Consider the following 23,895-nt stretch of genomic DNA (forward strand, 5'->3'; position numbering starts at 1 on the left):
AGGGGCGCCTCCTCGCCCCCTGCGGCCCTCAGGGCCCCCTCGTTCCCCGTTGTCGCGGTGCTGCAGCCCTCCGCTTTCGTTTAACCTTGTGTGGGAAAGGGACGTCCCGAGGGGAGAGGGAGGCGCCCCGCGGAGGCCTGCCCTGGCAGGCCCGTGGGTTGCCCCGACATCAGTCCCCCTGCCTTCCGGCACCTGGGCCTCTGAGGAGCTGCCGCTCTTCTGGTAGAAGCCGGGTGCCCGGGAGATGTGTTGTCCGCACGGCTGCGTTTAGCTTTCTCCGGACGTTCCTGTTCGCCTGGAGGCTTTGGTTAGGAGGCATCCGATAACGCCAACTGCTTTTAGAAGTACCTTGAATGTCCAGGAAACTACGCCAAAAGCCTTCCAAAGCGTCAGTACGCTATTTGCTTGTTATAATTGGATACATTCAGCTGTCGTGCCACTTGGGAGGGCGTTCTCACGTTCATGAATGAAAAGTCTGCCTCTGAGAAGTTTAAAGAGAGCAAGTTATAAAAAGGATTTTTGCTGAGCACACATTTAAAAAAGAAAATGCAACAGGCTTTTTTATGTTGATACACAAAGGACTAAAAACTAGGCTTGTCAGTAGTATGGTTTGTGCGAGCTTGACTTTGCAATTGAAAGGATTATAACCAGCTGCATAGTACAAAGAAAAGGAAATGTAAAAACATCATGCAAAATAGACATTGTTCTTCAGAGCTGTATATGTCTATTTACGTGATTTTATTATAAGCCTTTTAGGTGAAAGCTTTTGTGTAAATCCTTTATAACTATTGTGAAGTTTATGGATTATTCAGAGATACAACATTTAACATGTGCTAAATATTTTTACAGTTAAGGTCAACACTTACATGGAAGGTATCAAATTACACTCATGTCTTATTTTTATATGTTATCAAATTCTGTTATTGAATGGTGGTGGTAGCTGTAGACTCAACTTTTTAGAGTTGTGTTGCATAGAGAATGGATAAATTAAACTTGCTTTAATATCACCATACATATCCATGTGTTGAAGGTGGGCAAACTTCCAATGTATATGCAATGCTTGCCTAAATACCTATCAGCTGTGCTATTATGCATCTTCAAGATTAATATTGAGTGGGCATCAACGTACAGGTACAGTGGAGTAATTCAATACAGGAATTAGAGCCTAATTCACAGTTAAGCTTGTTATTTCTTCATTGTGAGTTGAATGCCTTTGAGGCTTCTTCCCAAGGAAATATATTTGTTGGGTGATTTGATTGTAAATTTTAAATTAAGCAAAAATTCACTTGCTTTCTCTGCAAAGTTAAGAATTAGAGGCTGGAATAGTTGCAGTCTCGCTCTTGAGGATACCAAGATGGGACGGCTTACTGCTGCACTCTATTTTCAGTCCTCAGGCCATATATCTCAGCCTCTGAAGAGATGGAAAGACTTGTTCAGCAAGTGTGTATCTAAGCATTAAACACTTTTTCCTGGTTCTGAGTTGTGTACTGTGGATAAGAGGATTGACTCAGGGCAGCTTAATTTCACATACAGCCTAAAGATTTGTTTTCCAGTGTATGCAATTGCAGTAAATATTGGTAGTGTGATTTCCATTCAGGACCAAATTAGAAGGAGAGCAATGAAAATGGTTCTCTAATAACCTGTGGTTTAAAATTCTGCCTGCATGTGAAGATATAGCTCTGTTTTATGTGTATATATGTATGCAAGCTTGAAGTATAGAGATAAATGAATTGACTAAAGAACTGTGGGTTGAGCAAAGAAAAGAATGTTTATCTACTTGATTTTGTTTTGTTTTTCAGGTGATGAAAAAAGCAGACATGATCAACAAAAACATGGTTCACCAGGTCCAGGCAGAGAGGGATGCATTGGCTCTCAGTAAAAGTCCTTTCATTGTGCACTTGTACTACTCACTTCAGTCAGCTAATAACGTCTATTTAGTGAGTAAATAAATGGCTATGGTGTTTTATGACAGCGTTGAAAATGGAGTGCAGAACTATATTCATGTCTGAAAACATATTTTTATGGTAGTGAGTGGGTATTCCTTAGTCACTTTTACTTTCTTCTTTCTCAGAATGGTTGAACAAGTGAAATATTTCTCTTCCCCTGCTATCTTTGAGATCTTTCCACCTGTGTTCCTTTTTTTACAGGAACCTTTTCTAATAGCTAATATATCCTAGGAATATGTAGAGATCTTAGGGAAAACAAAACAAGAAACCATTCTCTTCAAGTAGAAGCCAAGTGACTGAAAGACACCCTGTGGCTCACTTAAAATAAATTTCTTTTACTTGTTGCCTGTGCTCAAAATTCGTTATGGTAGTATGGTAGATGACAAGAGGATAACAGAATGGCAAAACTAAGTGCTAGTCTACATGGAGAACTGTGGAGTACAGTAGGATTTGAATATGGTTTCATATATTGCCTCCACATAAAGGTAATATGGATTAAGATTGTCTACAAAGGGTCTAGCGTAATTTGTCTGGTTAGCTGTAAGCACACACAGTGAACAGCTTAATTAAATTCTGAGGCGAGGTTGCTATGCACTCCTACAATGCATTTTGTGTGTAAATGAAGGCTTCTTTTCTTGGAACCTCTGTTAACTGCTGCGTGGAGTAGAGGAGTTCAGGGTGAAGGATTTGTAAAGGAGATGCTATAGCCATATATATGGAACAGTATTATATATTGGAATCTAAGTACTGGTGAGATTTCTTGACCAAAACACCATAAATTCATTCTTGTCATTGAAAAGTGAGTTTCTGAAACCCTGCTGACTTTTCTTTTATCTTGAATAGGACATGGGCCATAATAATGTGTGGGTTTACTTAAGGTTTTTTGGTTGTCTGTATTTTTTTTAAACACCTTCTTTCACATCTTAAATGCACAGTAGCTCTCACTGTATACATTTCTGGAAATTTGCACTTACTTCACAAGTCTTGGGTCTGAATTTAATATTGTGTATAAACACTTGCAAAATAAAATCATTGAGATGCCTGTTCTATACAAATCAAAAGATCAGTGGTCTTTGGCTTCAGGCCTTGAGTTTCACAGAAGTGCTTTGCAATTTATTTTCTATAATACAGAAATCTTTCAGAAGTTAATTAAAAAGCTGACTACAGTAGTTATTTGAAAGCTGACTACAGAAAGTAGGCTAGGCAAATAATATAAACTAAGTAAATGGGCTGTTAAAAGAAAAAGTTTCATGTCCTCTGTCATCTGAAGCTTTAATTACAAGTGGAATACAAGTGGAAAGTATTGTGTGGGAAATGAAGTTTGCACAAGGAAGCTTCTATCAGCTTCCACTCTTTGAAATTATATTTTCCTATTTTATAGGAAACTATTTTATATTTTATAGGAAACTATTTTATATTTTACTTGCAAATTTGAAATGTGTTTTAAAACATTAAATTTAAAACACTTGAATGGCAGGTGATGGAGTACCTTATTGGTGGAGATATCAAATCTCTTCTCCATATTTATGGATATTTTGATGAAGAAATGGCTGTTAAGTATATTTCTGAAGCAGCACTGGCTCTTGACTATCTTCACAGGCATGGGATAATCCACAGGTAAAACCTACTTTTTTTTTTTTTTCTTACAAATAAGTATTTGGTAGTTTGGGTTTTTTAATTTTTCACTCAAACACATAACCAATCACCATTTCATAGTAACAGCTACCTCATTTGCTAGAGTTTCTGGAAGCTCTTTTTGCATGTGTACACTGCAGCAATGTCATGAAATGACACCTAAAATAAAATCTGTCCATATATGTTAAGCAGACAAATATACACTGCTTTCCCCTTCCTGCATGCTTTTCCCCCAGTACAGTGGTGTATTAGCAGCTATGCTACCTTTTATAGGTCCCCTCTCCCTGTGACTTTTAAATGACTGTTAGTTCAGGAACCCTCTGGATGCTGCAAGCATGTCACTGTAGGACAAAGGGACATTAACTACTCTAATGATCCCCATGTAGTGAGAGTTCTTTGCTGTGTTTAGTGGTGCTACAGAGAACACACATGAACACTTTTACTAGAGGTTTGCTTGTCATGTGTAGGAGCTACACATTAGTAAATGTTGTGATGGTAGTACTCATGAAGAATGCTTGTTAAACCTGCTGAAACACAAAATGTGCAACTCTTGTGACATGCATGGTGGTTTTACAAGGCCTGAGATGTTTGTACAATATTTAGTGCTAGATGTGTTTAATTGTTTTGGTGTATTTCTTCAATTGGAATCTTCTGCTGGCTAAGAGATTTTACTGAGAAACAGCTATAATCGATGTTTTGTATTGAGTGTTTCTGGTCAGTTAACTTTCTTAATATTGTTCAGTTGTCTTTTTGCTGACTTCAACTATATTCATGTCTCAGGGATCTGAAGCCAGACAATATGCTCATTTCTAATCAGGGCCATATAAAGTTGACAGACTTTGGGCTTTCCAGAGTTACTCTGAACAGAGGTAAGAGTTGTCTGTATCTGTTTGGTTGTAGTAGAATGTATTTTTGTGTCATATTCCCGTATTCTGGAATGCTTTACATCCCTGTAGAGGGCAGCTTTCAATTAAATAAGCCCACATGTTTCATTAATATCTGATTTCTGGTGGGTAAGTACTGATAAGGTACATGCTAGTAAAGGGTCTGCTCTATGCATTGCACTTCAGAAGCTAAAATATTTATTGTTTGGGACAAGGGTGTATAAAATATGATCTAGAGCCATTTCTCCTGAGGGGTATGGATTTGAAAGTTTTCTGTGAAGTCTACGAAGAGAATTCAAAGGGTGAATGGATAATTCTGGCTTTTTCTTGGTGTTTCTCTGACTATTTCTGTCCTTCAGTTCATGTTTCTTTGTCCTTGTATATATTAATTTCTAACTTGAGTTGGGACCTTCCAGACATAAATATGCAGGACAGGGGGAGGTGGTGAGTCCCTAACAGAAGATTATAAAGCAGCGCTTTAGTATATGAACATAGTGTTTTCAAGTAGCAGAAAATATAGCTGAAGAGTTAAATGACTGTCTGGCACAGGCAATAGGCTGCAGGTCTTAAGGTGAATAGCCAGTTCCTGGACTAGTTTGCACCTCCAATCCCTTAGCCATATCAGCCAAACTAATGGTGCACAGCACCAGTTTAGTTTTTTGAGATAGCTGCTCGTGGGTACATCCTTTTTATATAGTTAAAGGAATGTAGAAATTCAGAGTTGTCTATGGAGTTTCTGATTCATGGTTTTAAGAGTATAGAAAATACTTAGGATTTTCCTCTATAATGTACTGTATTTTCTATAATATACTGCTTTAATTGATAAGTGCTGATGGGACAGATTATTGTGTCTAGCTGAACATGATATGTAAGCTATAAGCCTACTTACCTTCAGTGAGCAAAAAATGACATCTAAGGTTAAATTTTCACCTATGAAAATTAATCTTTACTTTTTTTGAGATGTATTTGGGAGAGAAGGCAGGCTTTGAATCAAATTTACCATCTTAGCCCACAGGCCATAAGCTGGAATTGCTACCTAAAACCCAAAGCTAGTATCAAGTTAGAAAACATAACACAGCATAGTATGTTGGAAAAGAAATAGGACTTTTACAGTTTCTGTATTTATAAACTGTAATTTTATGATGGATGTACAGGAAGAAACAGCTTGTGTTGAATAAGAATGTATGGGTAAGTCTTGGGTTTGGTGGCTTCTTTTGTATATTTGTTCAGTATGTGACTAAATTTTTTTCCCTCATGATATAACTTAAGTAAATGCCTGTAATTTTGCTTATATGATAGCAAAAGGAAAATCTGACCTGCTTCATATTTTTTTGTCTGTTTGTAGAGATAAATATGATAGATATCCTTACTACACCATCAATGGCAAAGCCAAAACAAGACTACTCACGTACTCCAGGACAATTGTTGTCTCTCATCAGTTCTCTGGGTTTTGTAAGTAATTTTCACTGTCTTTGAAGTACTTCATTCTTTTAGTTTACTTACCATCTTAAACGTAATGGAGTGATAAGGCTATTCCTGCACCTCTTCTGCCAGCTGGTAGAATGACTTACATGTTTCCAGTACCTTGAAATTCTGAAGTGATTACCTTGGACTCTATTTCAAGTTGCTGACTATCAGTTGTGCTTCAAAAAATTTCGTAATGGGCATGGCTAAGCTCCGATGCAAACGTAATAAAGAATGTGTGAAGTTATGATCTCAATCCTGGATGTTTTGTTCAGGCTCCATTGACTTTTAACTATGCTTCTTCCTGCTTGATAGTATACTCCTGTTGGAATGAAAATGCCAGGGCACAATTCAAGTCAATCATCTGACAGTCTGCATGGAGTGGTTTCTCCCTTACCTATGGTCCAAAAGGAAAATACCCCTCTTTCAACTAAATTATTCAAAACATGTGAGTATAACTATACCAAGCCTTGTACCAATACCCTGGCTGTAGGGTTGTGGTCTTTTAATTTTATGTGAGTAGCTTGGACTCACTTGATCAGTGTCTTGCTGTTTACCATTCTTCCAGTGCTTAAGGTCTGACATGTTTTCACCTACACTACTTGTGTCATCTTTTGATTTTTTTGTTTTTTTAAACATAGAACCACTGAATTTAAAACGACCCTTTAAGATTTTACAGAAATAGTGTCAGTTCTTGGCATACTTTCATTGAAAAAGATTTAATATAGCAATGCGTGTTTTCATTTAAATTGTCTTATCTTGCTGCTTTCTCATTTCTAACCTGAAATGAAAGAAGGCTATTATGGTGCTAGTGTTCATATTGCTTTTAAATTCTTGTCAAGGCCCGACTTCAAAAAATGAGTGAATTGACTATGCAGGAAAGATGACAAGAGAAATTATGATGTCACGCATAGCTTTCCATAACTTCCTTCAATGTGAAAGCTTGGCATAGTGTGAAGCTGGTTAATATATGTTGCCTATTTGTATCAACATTTGAAATTTTTTTTTCCCTCTCAAGATCTTGATACTTCTCAATTAACTCCTGTGATGCCAGTGAGAAGTTTAACTCCTACTCTACTTCAGTCAAGAAAAAGGTTTGGTACCTCCAGTGCCAGTAGTCAGTCGCACACATACCTGTCCAGTATGGAATCAGAATGCTGCAGCAGCCCCAGGTGGGAGAAAGATGTAGAGGTCAGGACTGTTTCATCTTCCCACTATAAATGAAAATTAGCTTGTATTTGTATATGCACTGTTGCAGATCTCCTCTACTCACTTCCCCCAGTTATTTCAAGTGTAGAGAAGCCTTCCTACAGGAGAAGGAGCAGGGCTTGTAATCCTTGCTGAGTAGGAGTTTTGGATCAAACTACTTTTGCAACATAATGGGGAAAAGCATATGCCAGTTAGCCAGCAACAAAGGAGTGAAAGAGAAGGCTGCTATTGGATGGCACTGGTTTAGCCCTGTTCTTCACAAGGTGGGCAATGCTGGGAGCACTGGCTCTTTGGAAGCTGACCTTAGCGCTATAGCTGTATTAACTGAGCATGCAGACAAAAGAATTTCTTTAAAAGGCAGAACTTGGGAGAAATAATAAACAAAATACACTTCAAACTTCTACTAGCTATTAAAAACAGAAAAAGTTTATGGTTTATATTACTGAAGTGTTTTATATCAACTAACCTAACACCAGTAATTATAGCTGATACAAAATACTTTCTCCTATTTTAAACTGTTATAATGAAATTCTGTACAAATACAGACCTAAAAGAAAATGCTGCTGTGCTATTTAGTCCTTTGCCACGATTCCTATTTAGATCACACACAAATTTATAATTCTTTGTTTTATCTGTCCATTTCCCAAGGCCTTGTTTTTAGTATTGTGTTACAAAAATAGTAGTAATATCAGGCTTGCCTTTTGTCATCTCTGAAGTATAATATGCCACAGGGTAGTAGGATGGGGTTCTTTGGTTTGGGGTTTCTTGGAAACCGAGAACTTCTGTAGCTTAACTTCTTAACATAAAATCACAAATACAACTTTAATTGCTATATTTCTTCATCCTCAGGCATTTAAAAATACTGCATTTTCTATTGTATTCTAGCAAGCTTATTTTATGTTCTTAAAAAAAGTCAAATTATCCCTAATGTAGTTTTGAATTTTTTGAATGTATTATGTCATGTTTGTCACTACTAGTGCTTATAAAGAATAAGTAGCGCTTGCCAATTTACAGTTCTTTATGGAAGTGGAAATAAGGTGTTTTAAAGGACACATTTCTATAATGCTGTAATCCCATTTTTCTTGATACTCAAAACTTAATGTGCTCATTTGCAGCAAAGTGAAGATGAACTATGTTCTACAACAGCCAAAACAAGTAACAGTGGGTCAGCTCTCCTTTCGAATGTAGAATTACTGAATAGCAAAGGTATTAAAGTTTTAAAGAAAAAAGAACTGGAGTCTGCCATTTCTCCCATCAGCAGCAATGATTCTGGCAGTAGGCAGAAGTTGGGAAGTGAACATTCTGATATAACAGATACTCCTGTGACCATACTGGATGTGAAAGGCATAGTCAGAAAATGTCTTTCTGAAAATAGGATTTGGGAAGAAAAACTCTTCGTAAACAAAAGAGAGATGACTAATGAAACAGCAGAAACTTCCAATCAACAACAATCTTCAAGGCAGAATGAGCCTGTCAAGCCTATCAAAGAGGAAGAAATTTTTGAAAAGCCAGGTGTAAAAAGAAGCTTTGAATTAGTTGACACTAGTCCTTGTCAGGAATTTAACTATGTTAAAAAAAGCAACGCGGAATATATACGTGGCTGTCAGATCTCAGAATTTCCAGCAAACAAAAGGACAGGTTTGACAACAGAAATTCAATCCTTAATGCTTTGTGATGATGGATGCCTACATGACACCTGCAAAAACACAGAAGAAGTTAAGAGTTTTATTGGTAACCAGCAAACAGTAGAAAAATCACTTACTCCAATTATAACCAAAAGTCTTATGTGTGATCTGGATGCAGGCTGTGAAAAGGATGATAAAAATGAGTACATGAACTCAAGTTTTTTAGGCACTGATGATGAAAAGCCTTTAGGAATACTCAGTGCAGATCCTGACTTATCATTTCCTGAAATGTCTGCTATGGAAAGCCATTTAGAAAAGCAGCTTTTAGATTTGGACAAAAGTGTTAAAGACCTCTCCTTTGAGGAACCACAAACAGAAGACGTGCTAATAACATCACCAGAGTCCCAAGATGCCTTGCAAAATGGAGAGGAAGCACATACTGTCCAGGACTGCAAGCTGTTACATCATGAAAAGGATAATAACCAAAAACACATGAAAGAAACTTACCTTGACACAGTATCTTCTCCTTCAGAAAAGATGATGGAAACACTGAATCTCTTCAAAAAAAATGCTGTTGTTTTTCGAAGTTATAATAGTCCAATTAATATATCGAATGTATCCGAGCCATGTAGCATGGCTTCCTTAGATATAATGGATCTTTCACCTGCTTGTAGTGGCTCTTACCCAACAGCTGTTACTCCATTACAGAAAGGAAGACCATATAGGGTCTATCAGGTATGTAAGGAGACATGTAGAAACTTTATGCATGCATTAGACATTAGTGATCTGAAATTATTTCTGTTGTTAATTTAGGGAAAATTTAAGTAGTTTGAGGTAGTCTGTCAAAGTGACCCTTGCCAACAGGCTTTCGCTTATTGCACTTGTGTGGCCAAAATTATAATTTCTGTAAGAGCTTAGCAAGAACTGTATGTCCACTGGCTTGCTTCTGACTCAACATGCATTGTCTGTCCACTCTGAGAAATCCATTACTTTTACAGTGAACTGGTAAAGAAAGCCTGTGCTATTTTGTCTCATCCTACTTTTAGTGCAGTGTGGTACTTCTGTGAGTAATTATAGGTTTCCTGATGTAATGGTAAGTCTTTGATTTTTTTTTTTTTTTTTTTTCTTCCCCCCTTTTGTTTTTTATCCTGCATCCCTCCCAAGATGGTCTGCAAATGCTGTTCAGCTGCTGGTAACTGCTACTGAGCTTGCTGTTTTCTTTTTTTATCCTGGTAAAAGTGATGGTGTAATGTGTACTGTCAAGTACCAATTGCAAGCCTCTTGCAAAGATTGATGTAAACAGTAAAGCTGCTTGCAGGCTATGAAGTTTTTGCTTTGACCTTTTTAATCCTTCTGATAGTGAGTAAAAATCTTACTGTCCTAAAGTAAATTAGAGCTCCAATGTGGGAAAAGGAAAAGTATACCTTTCAATCGGTGTTTCCTGTTTCATTTTGGCATAGCTTTACAAGACCTTCATCCAGTTACTTAGGTTCTAGTTGTAGGATTTAAAGCTTTCTGACAGAACTGGCAGTGTGTTGAATGATTTGGTGTACCAAAAGGGGACATTCAAACCATTATTTTCAGAGAAGCCTTTTTTCTGATGTCTTTGTCTGAATTGCTAGCTTCTGTTTCACTTGCATAAAACTTTAATTGACCATGAACCTTAGCTTGGATTTAGCTGAAATGGAGTCAGAATAGTATGCACTTCATCTCCTGAGAAATAAATGACTGATGGAATTGTATGTTTTTGTAACTTAGATTTGAACAGGAGGATACCTTTTTATATACTGTTGTGATTCTTTTTAAAATCACATCATTGCAATCCAATTATCTGTTTTCTATTTTAATAGTGGATTCTGTAGCCTTTATGGCATGGTGATAATGAATTGATCTCTGCTGCACTGAAGATGAAGCCGGAAACAAAATTATTCCAGATATATGGGAATTAAGGGTATATATCTCTGCAAGATAATTTAGTAGTATCTCCAGGTCATAACAAGAAATCTTTCATTGCAATCAGCCTATTGGCTGTAAGAATTTATTGATCTCTTTGCAAGCCTGCATATTTTATCTTCCAATAACATACCAAATTATTTTCAGAAGGTTTATGTACCTTGTGTAAACAGTCACTAAGTCTAACTTGAGCAGAACTTCATCTGCAGACACTATGCAACCCATAGGGTACAGGTTAAACAATAAAGGGCTTATTTGATATATTTTGAGTACATCTGGTATGCAATATGTGAGAAAAGTCAGGATTCTCCTTTTTATTTTATAGGTATCTGACATATATGCTTGCTTTTCATTGGCTAATATTAAAAACTCAGTGCTAAAATTGAAGGCTATATTGACATCCTATTTAGTAGGTTATCTTCAGATTTGAATTTGAAAGAGGAGTTTAAGATTGGGGTTTAAGATTTAGGGGTTTTTTTTTTTTGAGACATTACTTGTGGATTTGACACTGGAGGAAGAAATCTTAGAGGAAAATTTTCTTAAAGAGTAGGCATTGATTCAAGATGGTTGAGATAAAGAAATGGAAGCACATTTCACACTTTTTCAGGGAATGTACGTTTTGTGACATGTTCTTGACTTGAACTTAAGTATCAACTGTTAAACCCGTTACTAAACCTGGAGATGGGAGTTCTTCAGCTGGTTTTGTTTGACATCTGAAATCTTTGTTGCATCTTTTAAGACACCTCATCAGGGAGATGCTGGCACACCATATAGGACTCCAAAGAGCGTAAGAAGAGGAGCTGCCCCCGTAGAAGGTGAACGCATCCTAGGGACCCCAGACTACCTGGCACCTGAGCTGCTTTTGACAAAGCCTCATGGTAAGACTAACAAACCATGGAGTTTGTAAATACTTGAAAGGTGACATATTTACGTTTCTAAATGTCTCTGGAGCTCTAAACCCTTCAAGTAACACAATAGTGAATTCTTTAAAAATACCTAGTGCTTAACTTTTGCCAACGTGGATGGCTGTGTTTGCTTCAGCTGCTCCTTCCATTCACTTTTTTCACATGAGCGGAGGTTTTGACTGTCCAGCATAGTCTTATCTGCTGTTAATCTAATGCTTTGGAAGCTGTGCTTAGGCAGCCTGGGACTTGTATGTGGCTTAGGAATCACAACTTGGTGATCCTGAGTGTCCTTAAAGATTCTTCAGGGTGGGGAGGGGTAACTTGGTGAAATTTAGTATGAAAGGATTAAGTGTCCAATTATTCTTAGAATGTATTCCATGTTTATGGATATTAAAGTGTTATGTGCATTCAGGCAAGCTTATAAAGCTGCATTAAAATCAGTTACTGAGTTGAGTGACCTCATGAAACACTCAAGATTTCTGGCAGGATCCTCCGTATAAAGGGACAGTAGTAGCCATCAAATATTCTTTTGCAAAGTACTATAAGAAAATAAAATAGCACAACTTTGAAGTGCATAAATTTCTCAGGCTCAAATCCTGAGCTTTACTGAGATCAACAAAAAGTCTGAAATATTTTCCTGCTAACTTGCAAGAACCATTAACAAAAAATAAATGCAATGTATCCCTGATACATTTGTTTACATTTTATTTCCATCTCAAAAGTATACTTTTATCTTGTAGAGCTAATAGTCTTAGGAAAATTATATGAGATATGATATCTTCATTGAGAAATAGTGATTACTAATCTGTGGAACAGTAAAATTCTGCTGTATGCAGCTAATATATGTTAACTAAAACTGCATGAAGAGATTTAACGATTTAACTGTAACGACTAAAATTACTAAACATATGTAGTTGTTGTTTTGCACTTCCATTTAGGAATCCTCGTTATTTGGCAGGCGTTAAAACTGGATAATAGTTTGGAAATGTAATCAATGCTGCTTAGACAATGTGAAATTTTGTTGCAAGGTGACTTCTGTGCAATTATTGAGTGTTTTCAGGACTTCAGTGATAACTTGCAAAGAGCCTGGGTTTTATGTCAGGAAATGAAAAATCTCCCGTTACCTTCAGTGAAGCCAGGGTTTTCTGGCTTCGAACTCAAAATTTTCCCTCACTAAATATTTCTGGTGTTGTTAACTTGCTTGTAAATGTAGTTGTAATTCTAAACTATAATCATGTTACAAAACTATTTTATTTCTGTTTCTAACTTGGATTTAACATTGCCATCTTTCTTTATTGTTGAGTTACTACCTTAAGAAAAAAATCTGCATTCCTGTGCCTTCAGAGAATCATACTTGAGATCTGATGTTTGTATTTGTTAGGTTTTTTGCAATAATTGTAATGTTCTTGCTTTGTTGCCTTTTCATATGCAGGGACTCTGATCTCTGGTGAGTTTGCTATACACTGTGCAGAAGTGGAGTGTTCAGCATAACTGTGAACAGTCAAAGTATAACTAGATCACAATTTCCAAGAAAATTGTTTGGGTGAACAGTGTTTCTATACAGAAAGATATGTCCAATATGCACTCCACATAAGAATGCGTGATACTTCCACATAAGATTCAGGAAACATCAGTATCACTGTGACTAGGCTATCGGAAATCACACTTAAGCCTATACTTCAGGAGTAAAGTCAGCATTCTTAAAGACATTGTGTAACAGGAAATAAACCAGAGACACTCTTTCTCTTCCTTTTACTTTATGCAATCAGTCTGAATTACTTTGTGTATGGGTGAAGAAGGCTTAGGTGCTCAAGACCTGGTATTTCTGTTTCTTGCTTCAAATATTGATAGATGTGATTTAGCAGGGATGTGGTAGGAGTTAATCAAATCTTTAGTTAAACTTCGGGTGCGAAAAATTGCTGCTGAAACCTGTGTTACTGCATCATTCAGAGTTGTGATCTTACTAGACTTTGAATGAAGCTGGAGATAATTTATCTGAACATCCAAATACCTCTAAAAACAGGGGATGTGATCTCACTGCTTTGATATGCTTAGCTTGGTGGAGCACTCTTACTGCTGTTAAAAGTTGCTAAAAGTGCATTAGATTACTAGTTACACATCTCAGTTTTCAGCATTTCTAAACTTAGTCAATAGTCCTTTTGAAATGGCTCAAAACATTTGTTTTCTTAACTTGGAGGTGTCCTAGGTTTTTTTATATGCCAAAAAGCCAAGGAAAAACTACATTTATTCTCCTACAAAGATTTTTTTGCAGCAAATGTGGCATCTATTCTTTATACAGTGGAGTGGGCACGGCTTAAAGATGCAGAAAGCTTAGAATGCATGCAGTGGTGTCTGGGATTGCTTTGCCTGCTTGTTTTTAAGTAGGTTAATAAGATGGGTTTGGCAAAAAAAAACCTGGAATGTGGAAAACCAAAATTATTTAACAACAAAGGAGAGAGAGCTAGTAACTATGCATTGCCCTAATCAACTTTAGTTTAATGGAAAGCAGTTCCAGCTTCTTGAGTGCTGGCTCATTCTGCAAGCTGTCTTCAATATTTTGACGTAAATTTAGACAACTGAAAATTAAGTTCAATAGTTTGAATTCTTGGAGACTTCTGAAAGAACTGAGAGAAAGATACGGGTTACAACATGGAGCATTCATCCAGGCTCTAGCGCAGTTGTTAAAGACAACTGTTTCTTAACACAAAACAATCTCTTGGAGAAGTTAGCTCCTGGATTCTCTGTGATGGGAGTTGATAATTAGATTGTTCTTAAAAGCCCTCTTGCTTTTATTGGTAAACCCTGGTATTATCTATAATTAAGATTAAGGATAAGGATATAATTAGGATTAAGGAGCAGACTGGCTTTAAAAAGCCCTTTAATATATTTTTTTAATCTTCTGCATGATTATTAAGTACAACTTATTTTGTCTCTTCCTTCACTTCCAAGAAATTCTGGAGGATTTAAACACTCTTCAATTTCTGCCATGGCTAATCTTGAAATCTTTGCAAATATCATTAAACCTTTGTGTTAGTATAATGACCTGGATTTCTCTTATCAGGTTCTGCTGTAGACTGGTGGGCCCTTGGAGTCTGTCTGTTTGAGTTCCTAACTGGAATTCCACCTTTTAATGATGAAACACCAGCACAAGTCTTCCAAAATATTTTGAAAAGAGGTAATCTGTTTCAGTAATTGGGGGAAGTATGTATTTCCAACATTTGTTTTATGGTTTGAGTTACTGACTCATCTGCATCTTTGCCTGTAGATATTCCCTGGCCTGAGGGTGAAGAAAAGCTGTCTGATAACGCCCAAAATGCAATAGATATTCTTCTAACAATTGACAGTACTAAGAGAGCTGGACTGAAGGGTTAGTATTAAAATTCTCTTGTTCTTTGCAACTAATTAAAAAATTCGAAGTGGTGATATCCTCCTCCTGAAACTTAGACTAAAACTTTAACGCCTATTTAGGTTCCATGTTAAGTGTTCTGGCACTGTACAAGTTGTGGTATTTTCTGTATTTCTTGTGGGATTTTGCACTTTTGAATGAGGAAATTTTGGGGGGGCTGTGGTGGTTTTTTTATTGAACTTTTGTTTTGCTTTAATGCTGTTTTGCTATGGATGTTTAGTGTTTGACATCTGACATACCAAAGTTCACTCTTATCTAACTTGGTAACAGGTATTTGGGGTTGTTGACCTATCTGATTTTAGGAACCTTGATTAAAAGCCTATCCTTTGGGAGAGAAGCCTCCTACAAAAGTTAATTCAAAGGAGCTTTTTCTTAGGAATCAGCCTGTCTTTACTGAATGTATAGGGGAACACAAGAGTTAGACAATATATACTATACAAAGTCTATTTAATTTTTTTCCATTGTACAAGGACTTTAAACACTTGCTGTTGTAACAGCGACTATATCTTATAAAAAAAAATTATATCATGAAGGAAGCTTAGAATGAGATGTTTTGGAAAAAGAGGAAGAAATCTTATGAGAAAACTGCCCAAGAAATCACTAGAGAAGGAAATTATTATGGAAATGCTTACTCATAAAGAGACTAAAGGCTAGAAGCTGAAACCAGGCCAATTCAAATTAGAGAAGGCACCCGGTTATAAATGAAGAACATGATGATAACAGGGAATTCTGTGGCTCTAATGTCTCTCAAAAAACATTTAATGTCTTAATTTGAAGATGTTTTAGTTAAACACAAGTTATTGTCTTTATTCCTGGATAATAGGGGGAAATCTGGTTGCCTATCATGCATAGAAATTTAAACTGGATGACATAATGGTTTCTTCCAATCTGAAGTTCCTGGAAATTCATTCTTTGTCAGGACCTTTAATGGTATCTGATCTCTTTATCCAATTTATAGGCAGCTTTCAGGACAACCATTAAGTTTTCTTCCTTGTAATTGAGTTTCCATCACTGTCATCTTTTCCCCCCTCCCCAACACACATGCTCCCCCCCTCTCTGTTTCCCCAGCATGAAGCCTAACTTACTGAGAAATCCCAGTTATGTCATGACCTTGTGCTGTGCTTCTATGAACTCAGTCTTTCCAGATAAGAGAAGCTTTAAAGCAGCATTTGGCAGAGAACACTGGTATCCAAAGTCTGGGTTTGTCTTTTCCCCCTTCTTCAAGGACGTGGGCAGGAGCTGACTGCCAGCTATGGTACACATCAATACTTCCTTGGAAAAGACAATGAAGTCTGCTCACCTTTTCAGCTGAAGACAGCTTTCAGTATGTGAGAACTTTAAGAGCAGAACTACATAGAGTTCTGAGATAGTAGATCTGTGCAGTGTCCTGCTGTATGTATAGTTGCTGAAGCTATTAGAAGGATTTGGAAGACTAACCCTCTGATTTATTGCCTTTTATCTAAAATAAACTTTAATATTGTGTTATACTATTTGATCCTGAAATCTAGAAATAATAAACAAGTGTTAATGTCTTACCACAGGCTTTTAGCTGATAGATTTTAAGAATTAAAATTTGTAGTGAGTGTTTGTCGCAGTCGAACTTCCACCTCCTCCTAAATGTCTTTTTTTTTTTTTTAAACCACCTGTCCTTTTTTTTCTACTTGCTTTTGATTTTTGTGGTGCAGGTGATTAAAAACATGGGTTTGTATCCCATTTGGCTGAAAAGGTGCTTTCTTGGATTGAATCAAAGTAGCAAAGTCACTATCAGCAGGGAGTGGTGTTTCCAGGTTATGCAAAAGACGTATCAGATCCTGCGTGCCAGGAAGTCGCCTTCTGGTCAGAATGGACAGGATAGGGGAATTCTCCTTGAGTCAGAAAGTCTTGCAGCTTGGTTAGCTATCCCACCTTCAGGCTGGGAAAGGGGAATCTGATAATCTGTGGTAACTTCACCGTAAGGGTGTTTAGACTTGTGTCTGGTGGTAGGCCAAAGGGGACTGTACGAAGCAGAGGAGGACTGCTGCATGAGCTAGCAAAAGGCAGGTGGCCTGGAGTGGAGAAGGGTAGGAGTGACTCCCACATGTCTACTCGGCACAGAACTTTGGCAAAATTAGAAACAGACTTTGAAGTGATGCTTAAATGTCTGTGGTGCCCTATCATGAGAAATGCCCCTAGGGCACCTCTGATCCAGTATGTGTGCTGTGTAGAATAGGTTCTCCAGCTAGGGGAAGACAATAGTTTGATCCCACTGAGGTTGGGAGTAATCAAAACCCAACTGCTATTTGCGCTTCTGTGAATTTCCAAAACAGCAAAATAGAGCAAATCTACTGACAGCTATGCATCAAGGGAACAAAGTGACTATGGGGCTTGGACAAAAGGAAGTTTATAATGCTTATATGAACTTCTGTTTCAGAACTGAAACATCACCCCCTTTTTCATGGTGTGGACTGGGATAATCTACAGAATCAAACTATGCCGTTTATACCTCAGCCGGATGATGAAACTGATACCTACTACTTTGAAGCTAGGAATAATGCTCAGCACCTGACTGTGTCTGGATTTAGCTTATAGCATCAACATAAGTGAACTTTCTCCATGTTTTTGCACACGTACAGGTTGTCCTATAACACTAGTTTGGTCTTAAGTAAGTTTCCTTGCCAAATTTAGAGTGTGTTTTATGTTATCAGTCTTTTTATTATTATATCCTTTATTCTGAAGTGAAACTACTGTACAAAACTTAGCTGGTATCAAGTGCTTCCATGCTACTTTTTATCTCACTTACTGCACCTTACTAAGAGGCCAGAGTGTTGTGTTTCTTGGAGCTAATAACACTTGGCAATGATCGGGCTTTTTTTAATAGCAATGAATAAATCCAGTTAGGAGGTGTGAAGTTGTTTCCCAGGTAAACATAATAGGGAAAGGACATAAATGCATGCTACTTGTATCTAATTATAACTTACCTATTGGTTGTTCAGTGTAACAGCAGTCTTACTTGGGAGTATTCCTTTCTGACCAGTTTGAATATATATATCCACCATGCAAAACTGATGTTTTCATTTGAGGTGAAAAATTGAAATCTTAATGCAGCATTGAAACGTCTTACTTCTGTTTATCTTATCCCAAGAAGGGTTAAAAAAGACAGTGTTGTTCAAAGTTAACTCAGCTAAATGTGACATGTGAGGTTGACAGTAGTTCCACCAGTTATTATCCTTTCCTACACAAATGGGGTAGGGACTGGGGCAAGTCTGCGTAAATCGTTGCATTGTAACCACTTACACTGTAGGAAGATGGACTGAACAGCATACATTTTAGCAATTATTTGTTTTAATTAGAAAATGTTGAGTATATGTGTTTATCATCTAACATGAGTGAACACATGAAACAAAAAATCACCTGAGCGTTAGCTAACAAGTGAAGTATTATTCATACTGAAGCTGCTATATATTAAAGACTATAATGCATTGCAAATTAACAGACTGTTGTTCTGTAAACTCACAACCAGATCTTAGATTTTACTAGAACTTAAGTTACAAGTGTATATTCAGTATTATAAATCCTAATTAGGGGGAAGTGTATTTAAATCTGTTTTCAAATGCAACACAAAACTTGCATCTGCTAGGTTTTAGAGGTTTATTAGTAGGTAATTCTGTTTAAATTATCTTCAATATTTTTCTTGCATAGGTATCTTAGCTGACTTACTGAAGATTTTTATTTTTCAGGTTTGTACTTGCTAGATAAAGATCAATTGTGCTAGATGGTGGTGCCAGCCAGTGGCCACATGCCAGAAGCCAAGCATTTTGCTAGCGATTTTTGCCAAGTGGCTTTTGAGTCTCATGAACTGACCCTCCTTGCAGGGGGAGTGAGTTGTCCCTTCATTGCCCTGCTTCCTGGAAGACAAGATTTATTGATGGAATTCTGAGCAAACAGCGTCTGCTAGGCTTCCTGCTGTCCCCTCAGGTAGCTGGGAAAGGAATGGGAATGGTGGAGAAAAAGGGTTTCCTAGGACCAAAAGAGAGCTAATTCTTAACAGCTCAGAATGACAAATCCCAGCTCTAGGTGTGATAACTCACACAATGAAACAGAATCTTGGCAAGTGGCAAAACATACAGCGACTCTCACTCCCTTTGCTAAGAAATTCAGTTTCAGAAAACTTCTAAATTGTTGAATCTCACCAAAATTAATGTTACATGAAAAAGGTGCAAGCAATCAAATGTAATACGTTACCAAAGCAGTATCCATAGACAACATTCTCTGAATATGATAGAAGTTCTTTAGCGTTTTTCCTGTGAATAGTTAGAATATATAAACTGGGGGAGGAGGAATACCTTAATTTAAGTAATCACTGGTATTTTGTGCAATTTATTCTTCCATTTCTAGTAATCTAGTTTAAGAAAACTAGTCTTACGAGAATGAATCTCAGTTTCATACTGAGGAAAATACTCCAAAAATGTGTTAGGAAATAACGTAAACTGAACACCACAAACAGCTCTTTGTCTTCAGTACTTCACAAATGGTTACAACCTGTTCCCATTTTGTATAATACATTCCCTTCAAGGCAGAAAAAATTAGTTACAGTGGTATAACATGTAAGATTATAACATTTAAAGGTAACCTCTAACCCCTTGAAATAATTCCTAATCAGCTGCAAGGGTCAAGTAAGCTTCTGTCTAAACTTTTTCTTGACCATTCACAATGAACTACAGAACTGCTTAAAAGTCTTTTAGCTAATCTAATGCTAGCGCATATAGAGCTAGAGATGATAGTATACCAAAACATTAGGCATAAAGAATCTTGTTAACTTACTGTTTTGTTCTTATAAAAACCTCAAACCTTATAAAAACCTTATTCTAAAAGAAAATTATGGTTCTTCTACTATAGTTTTATAATGCAATATAAAAACAAATTCTTTAGAATAAATAGGCCAACTGACAAATCAGAATGTTTAATGTAAAAAGTTATTACTACACTGCTGTCTAGAACTGTTAAATTCTGCACAGTTAGCACTGAAACCTTGCAATACCCCATTCTCTTCAGTATCTTGCATTTATCCTGATCATAGCAAACATGGAGTAGAATTTAACAAGTTGATGGCTGGGGTTTGTAGTGTGGTTTTGTTTGTTGTGTTCTTTTTTTTTTGTTGTTGTTGTTAAAAAGGTGAATCCTAGCTTTATTCTTCAATATGGAATTCCTTGTCAACTCTTAATCCCATTGTTTTTGCCCCACTTATTGCTTGACTTGAAATACTACAGGGAAAAGTACAAAAAGCTATAATGTAGTAGCTGAAAGAGATTTCAAGTTGTTTTCTCATTAGTAATCAACTACAAATATTGGTGTAAGCTGGCAAAATTTTCTGGTCCTTAGAAGCTGTGGAATACCACTTGGCAAGTACTCCAGCTGTTACATGGTGTTTCTTGAAGGCCTAAACTTCTTTATGTGCATAACCTACATATAAGCTCACTAGCTTCCAGGTTATCTTGGGAGACAGTTTATTTACTGTTAGCTGGACAGAAGTGTGCTAAAAACTGTAGAGATCAGTAATTGTCACACTTACAGTTGTCCAAGACTGCTATTTCTATATTACTACCAGTAACTTGCGTTAGGCTCACCTATATGCTGTGCAATGTTTGGAGGCCAAGATACTGAAATGCTGCCATGTGTTCTTGAGCTAGTTGGTTCCAGTTTTGGCATGATCAGGTTTACCTATGGTTACTCTTACAGTAAAATGCATTCTTTTCCTCTCTACTACGTTCTCAAAAAATTTACTTTGCACACTTTTGTGTAAATATATAAAATAAAATACTACAGTCTTGCTGTTCCTTGGTTCTGCATTTTTTTGTCTTTAAACTGTCTTACACTTTTGACCCTGCTGGGGGGTGGGTTAGAAGTGGATTTTTACACAGAGAAACCCTGACTGTTTCCTCCTACCCCAGCAAAGACAGTGATTATAAGTATGGAGATACCCAACACTTTCTAATACAGGTGTGTATGCCCTGCAGTTCATAACTTGCTAACCCCCTCCTGCAATCTTTATTACAAGCTACATTTGTATTTCATGGCAGGGGAGCAAGGAGTCCTTGGATGTTCTGTAACTCCTGCTGGGAGTCTGCTCCTCTGTAGTAACTAGAATGAGTCAAAGCCAGAAAGTGGCTCCATCTCCATTGGCACTTACTGTGCTGCCACAGGACCAGAGCAGGAGAGAAAGAGAGGGCTCTGAGGACAGAACAGCTGGCCCCCCTGCCCCCCACTTATACCTGGCTCTGTTCTGGTTCCCTCAACTGAATGCCTATTAGTAGGTGGAATGTCTTCCACCTGGTTTCACCCAGAGCAAACCTATGCTTTTTAGATGAAGTTTGATTCACTGCAGGAAACTAGCTGGACACTTGATTCAAAAGTCCTGTTTTCAGTGCTATGCAGAACTGTTTTGACTGCCAGCCCTCCTGAGGAGAGCACCAGCTAGAACACCATACCCCAGTTCTGAGCTCCAGTGATCTGCTTCTCCACTTTCTCCAAGTTAAAGCTGTCTCTTTTTGTATGTGGGCAAATTATAAAAAATAAATCATTTTTTCTTACCTTAAAATACCAGCTAACTAGAAATCTGTTCAAGTTTTGGTGAGTTTGAGATACCCCTAGCAGCTGAGGCCCAGTTATGAGTTACAAGTAAATGGTTATAAAAGCGATGTTGTTTTGTATTACAACTTCAAGATTGAGACTGCTTCTTCATGATGTAGCCAGCAGGCTTTTGTGTGCAGCCAAAGCATCCGATGTACAGCATTGACTAAACATTAAGAAAGTTCAAGATAAAATACAAAATATTAAGGGATTGATTTATTGAAACATGAATAAATAACATTTATTTCAGTGGGAAGTTAACAGTTAAGTACCATCTCTAAAAGCTAGATGCCTACATGTAACATGGTTATGACCCGAGGGAAGAGGCACTCCAGGGCACTTCGTCTTGTCAGAAGACATGCTGCTTCAGGATTTTTTTTTGTTTTAAAGTGACCTTCAAGCTAGAGTATCCTTCAGCTATAATCATTTCTATCATTTTATGATAAGAAGTCAATCATTATAGGAACTTTAAGTTACAGGCACAATGGCTTCAGGTCACAGCAGAACTTCCCTTCCAGCATAAGCTTTGTTCAAACCTGAATTTTCAGTACATCTCATACCAAAACTCATCTCTGGCATGTGAAACCATCTGATTGTTACAGCAGTCTTCAAAAAGTTTCTGATCATTTTATTTTTTAATTCAGCTTTACAATAAGAAAATCAGAAGAGGGGGAAATGTAACTCCTAAAAAAACCCCACAGTTAACTAAAAACAAGATTAAAATTGCCCTGGTAAAACAAACGTTAAATTCTGTGATTACATTTTTATACAGTATAGCTTGTATGAAAAATGTTTTCCAAACTAGAAAAGATTTTCAGGAAGGACAAAAAATAATTTTCCTCAAAAATTATTTGTAATATGTAGTCCAGGTGGAGAATGAAAGCACATCAATAATATGGTGAAATTTCTGAAGTCTCAGATCTTAAACACGAGTTATGTTATGATGTAATTCTTTATAGCAAATGAATGTCTTAGTTTTCTGTCAAATCTAATTTTAGTGCATGTCCCTTTTCCAGAGATTTAGACAACTTATATATTAATTTATTTTAAAATTAAGTGTAAAGCATGCTTTAATCAAGCAAACTTCACAAAGTTGTAAGTCTATCTATCTGTATATTTATTGGTTAATAAACCCCCTGTGAAAGAAACAAAAAGAATCAGGAACAAAATTAGCTGAAAAGTTTTGTTTTGAAAGGAAGTAGAAGGATAAGAAAGAAATACCAGAACTGATATCTTTCATAATGTGACTTGGGAAAAGTCCACAATAGATTAGGGCTGGATTAAATCTTTTTTTAATTTGACATAAACTGACAACAGAAAACTTACAGTGCACTGAGCTTTTTAAAATCTTAGAGATACACTTACAGAGCTAGCTTTCATCTCATTTTAAAGCACCTTGTGCCTAAACTATGTATTTTAGTTAAAACAAGCTGTTGTCAACAAGAATACTATTATCAAAGTTAAAAATATAAAGTGCAGCCTCTTTAGATGGGTCTCTTGTACCACAAGCTGTTTCCAAGCTTATATTTGACAGTCCCTCTGTTATTAATGGCTCTAACTTTCAAGACATGTATCAATTCCCAAATCTCCTTTACAATCTTAAAGGATAAGTGAAGGATTCAACTTCATTTCTGACCAATTTATATGGAAATTTGCCCCACACTTGTTTAGCAGCAAAAGTAACCACTTGAATTCCTCAGAGCTATATTATATTTTTCCAACAGCTTACAATGTATTGAATTCATACTTTGTTAGTGCTTTCATCTGATAATATGAATCCCTGTGGAAAAACAGGCAGGGATGTTGTGATTGTAAAATTATTTCTATATTAAAGTGACAGTTTTAGATATTTTTCACTTATTCTTTTACAAAGATGATATTCTCTTCATCATCTGACATCAGCAAGACCAGTAATTACTGAAGGTCCATCCACAAGCACATTCCAAAATAATCAACGTTCATATGGTTTTGAGGATGGAATTATTAAACGTATTTTATTTGTAACCTAGGAGCTGTGAATCATTCAAGTTTCAATAATGTTAGTCCTTAAATGTTTAGCTCAAAGGTAGTACAAAATATTACTATAACAGAAGGAACATCATCCCAGATTCTGAGATTCTATGAGAATTCAGAATTCCTTCGCTTTCCAGGGCCATCTTCTCCTACCAGTCTTTAAGCGAAGTCATGAATTCTCAGTTCAGTTTTCTGGAAGAGGAACCAAATATATTAGTTTAATGTACCTTCACATATGAGATGATTTTT

The 23,895-nt window shown here is 36.8% G+C and overlaps 2 protein-coding genes across 2 annotated transcripts in view; one reads left to right on the forward strand and one right to left on the reverse strand.

Annotated features, from left to right (window-relative positions):
* Window positions 1-1,799: 1,799 nt before the first annotated feature.
* Window positions 1,800-17,595, forward strand: MASTL (microtubule associated serine/threonine kinase-like; the record flags this gene model as incomplete). Its single annotated transcript, XM_009574753.1, has 11 exons — window positions 1,800-1,937; window positions 3,424-3,563; window positions 4,362-4,450; window positions 5,811-5,917; window positions 6,245-6,377; window positions 6,948-7,120; window positions 8,254-9,498; window positions 11,456-11,594; window positions 14,683-14,796; window positions 14,887-14,988; window positions 17,438-17,595. Coding segments are annotated over 11 exons (2,538 nt in total), but the record flags the coding sequence as incomplete, so codon positions are not given.
* A 6,009-nt stretch (window positions 17,596-23,604) lies between these two features.
* Window positions 23,605-23,895, reverse strand: part of ACBD5 (acyl-CoA binding domain containing 5) — a 28,521-nt gene continuing 28,230 nt past the window's right edge. The window contains exon 11 of the mRNA XM_009574750.1: window positions 23,605-23,838. Coding sequence (XP_009573045.1) covers window positions 23,826-23,838 — 13 coding nt within the window. The 3' untranslated portion in view covers window positions 23,605-23,825. The remainder of the gene's footprint in view (window positions 23,839-23,895) is intronic.

The sequence above is a fragment of the Fulmarus glacialis genome, unplaced genomic scaffold (assembly GCF_000690835.1).
Source record: "Fulmarus glacialis isolate BGI_N327 unplaced genomic scaffold, ASM69083v1 scaffold16413, whole genome shotgun sequence".
NCBI classification, from domain to species: Eukaryota; Metazoa; Chordata; class Aves; order Procellariiformes; family Procellariidae; genus Fulmarus; species Fulmarus glacialis.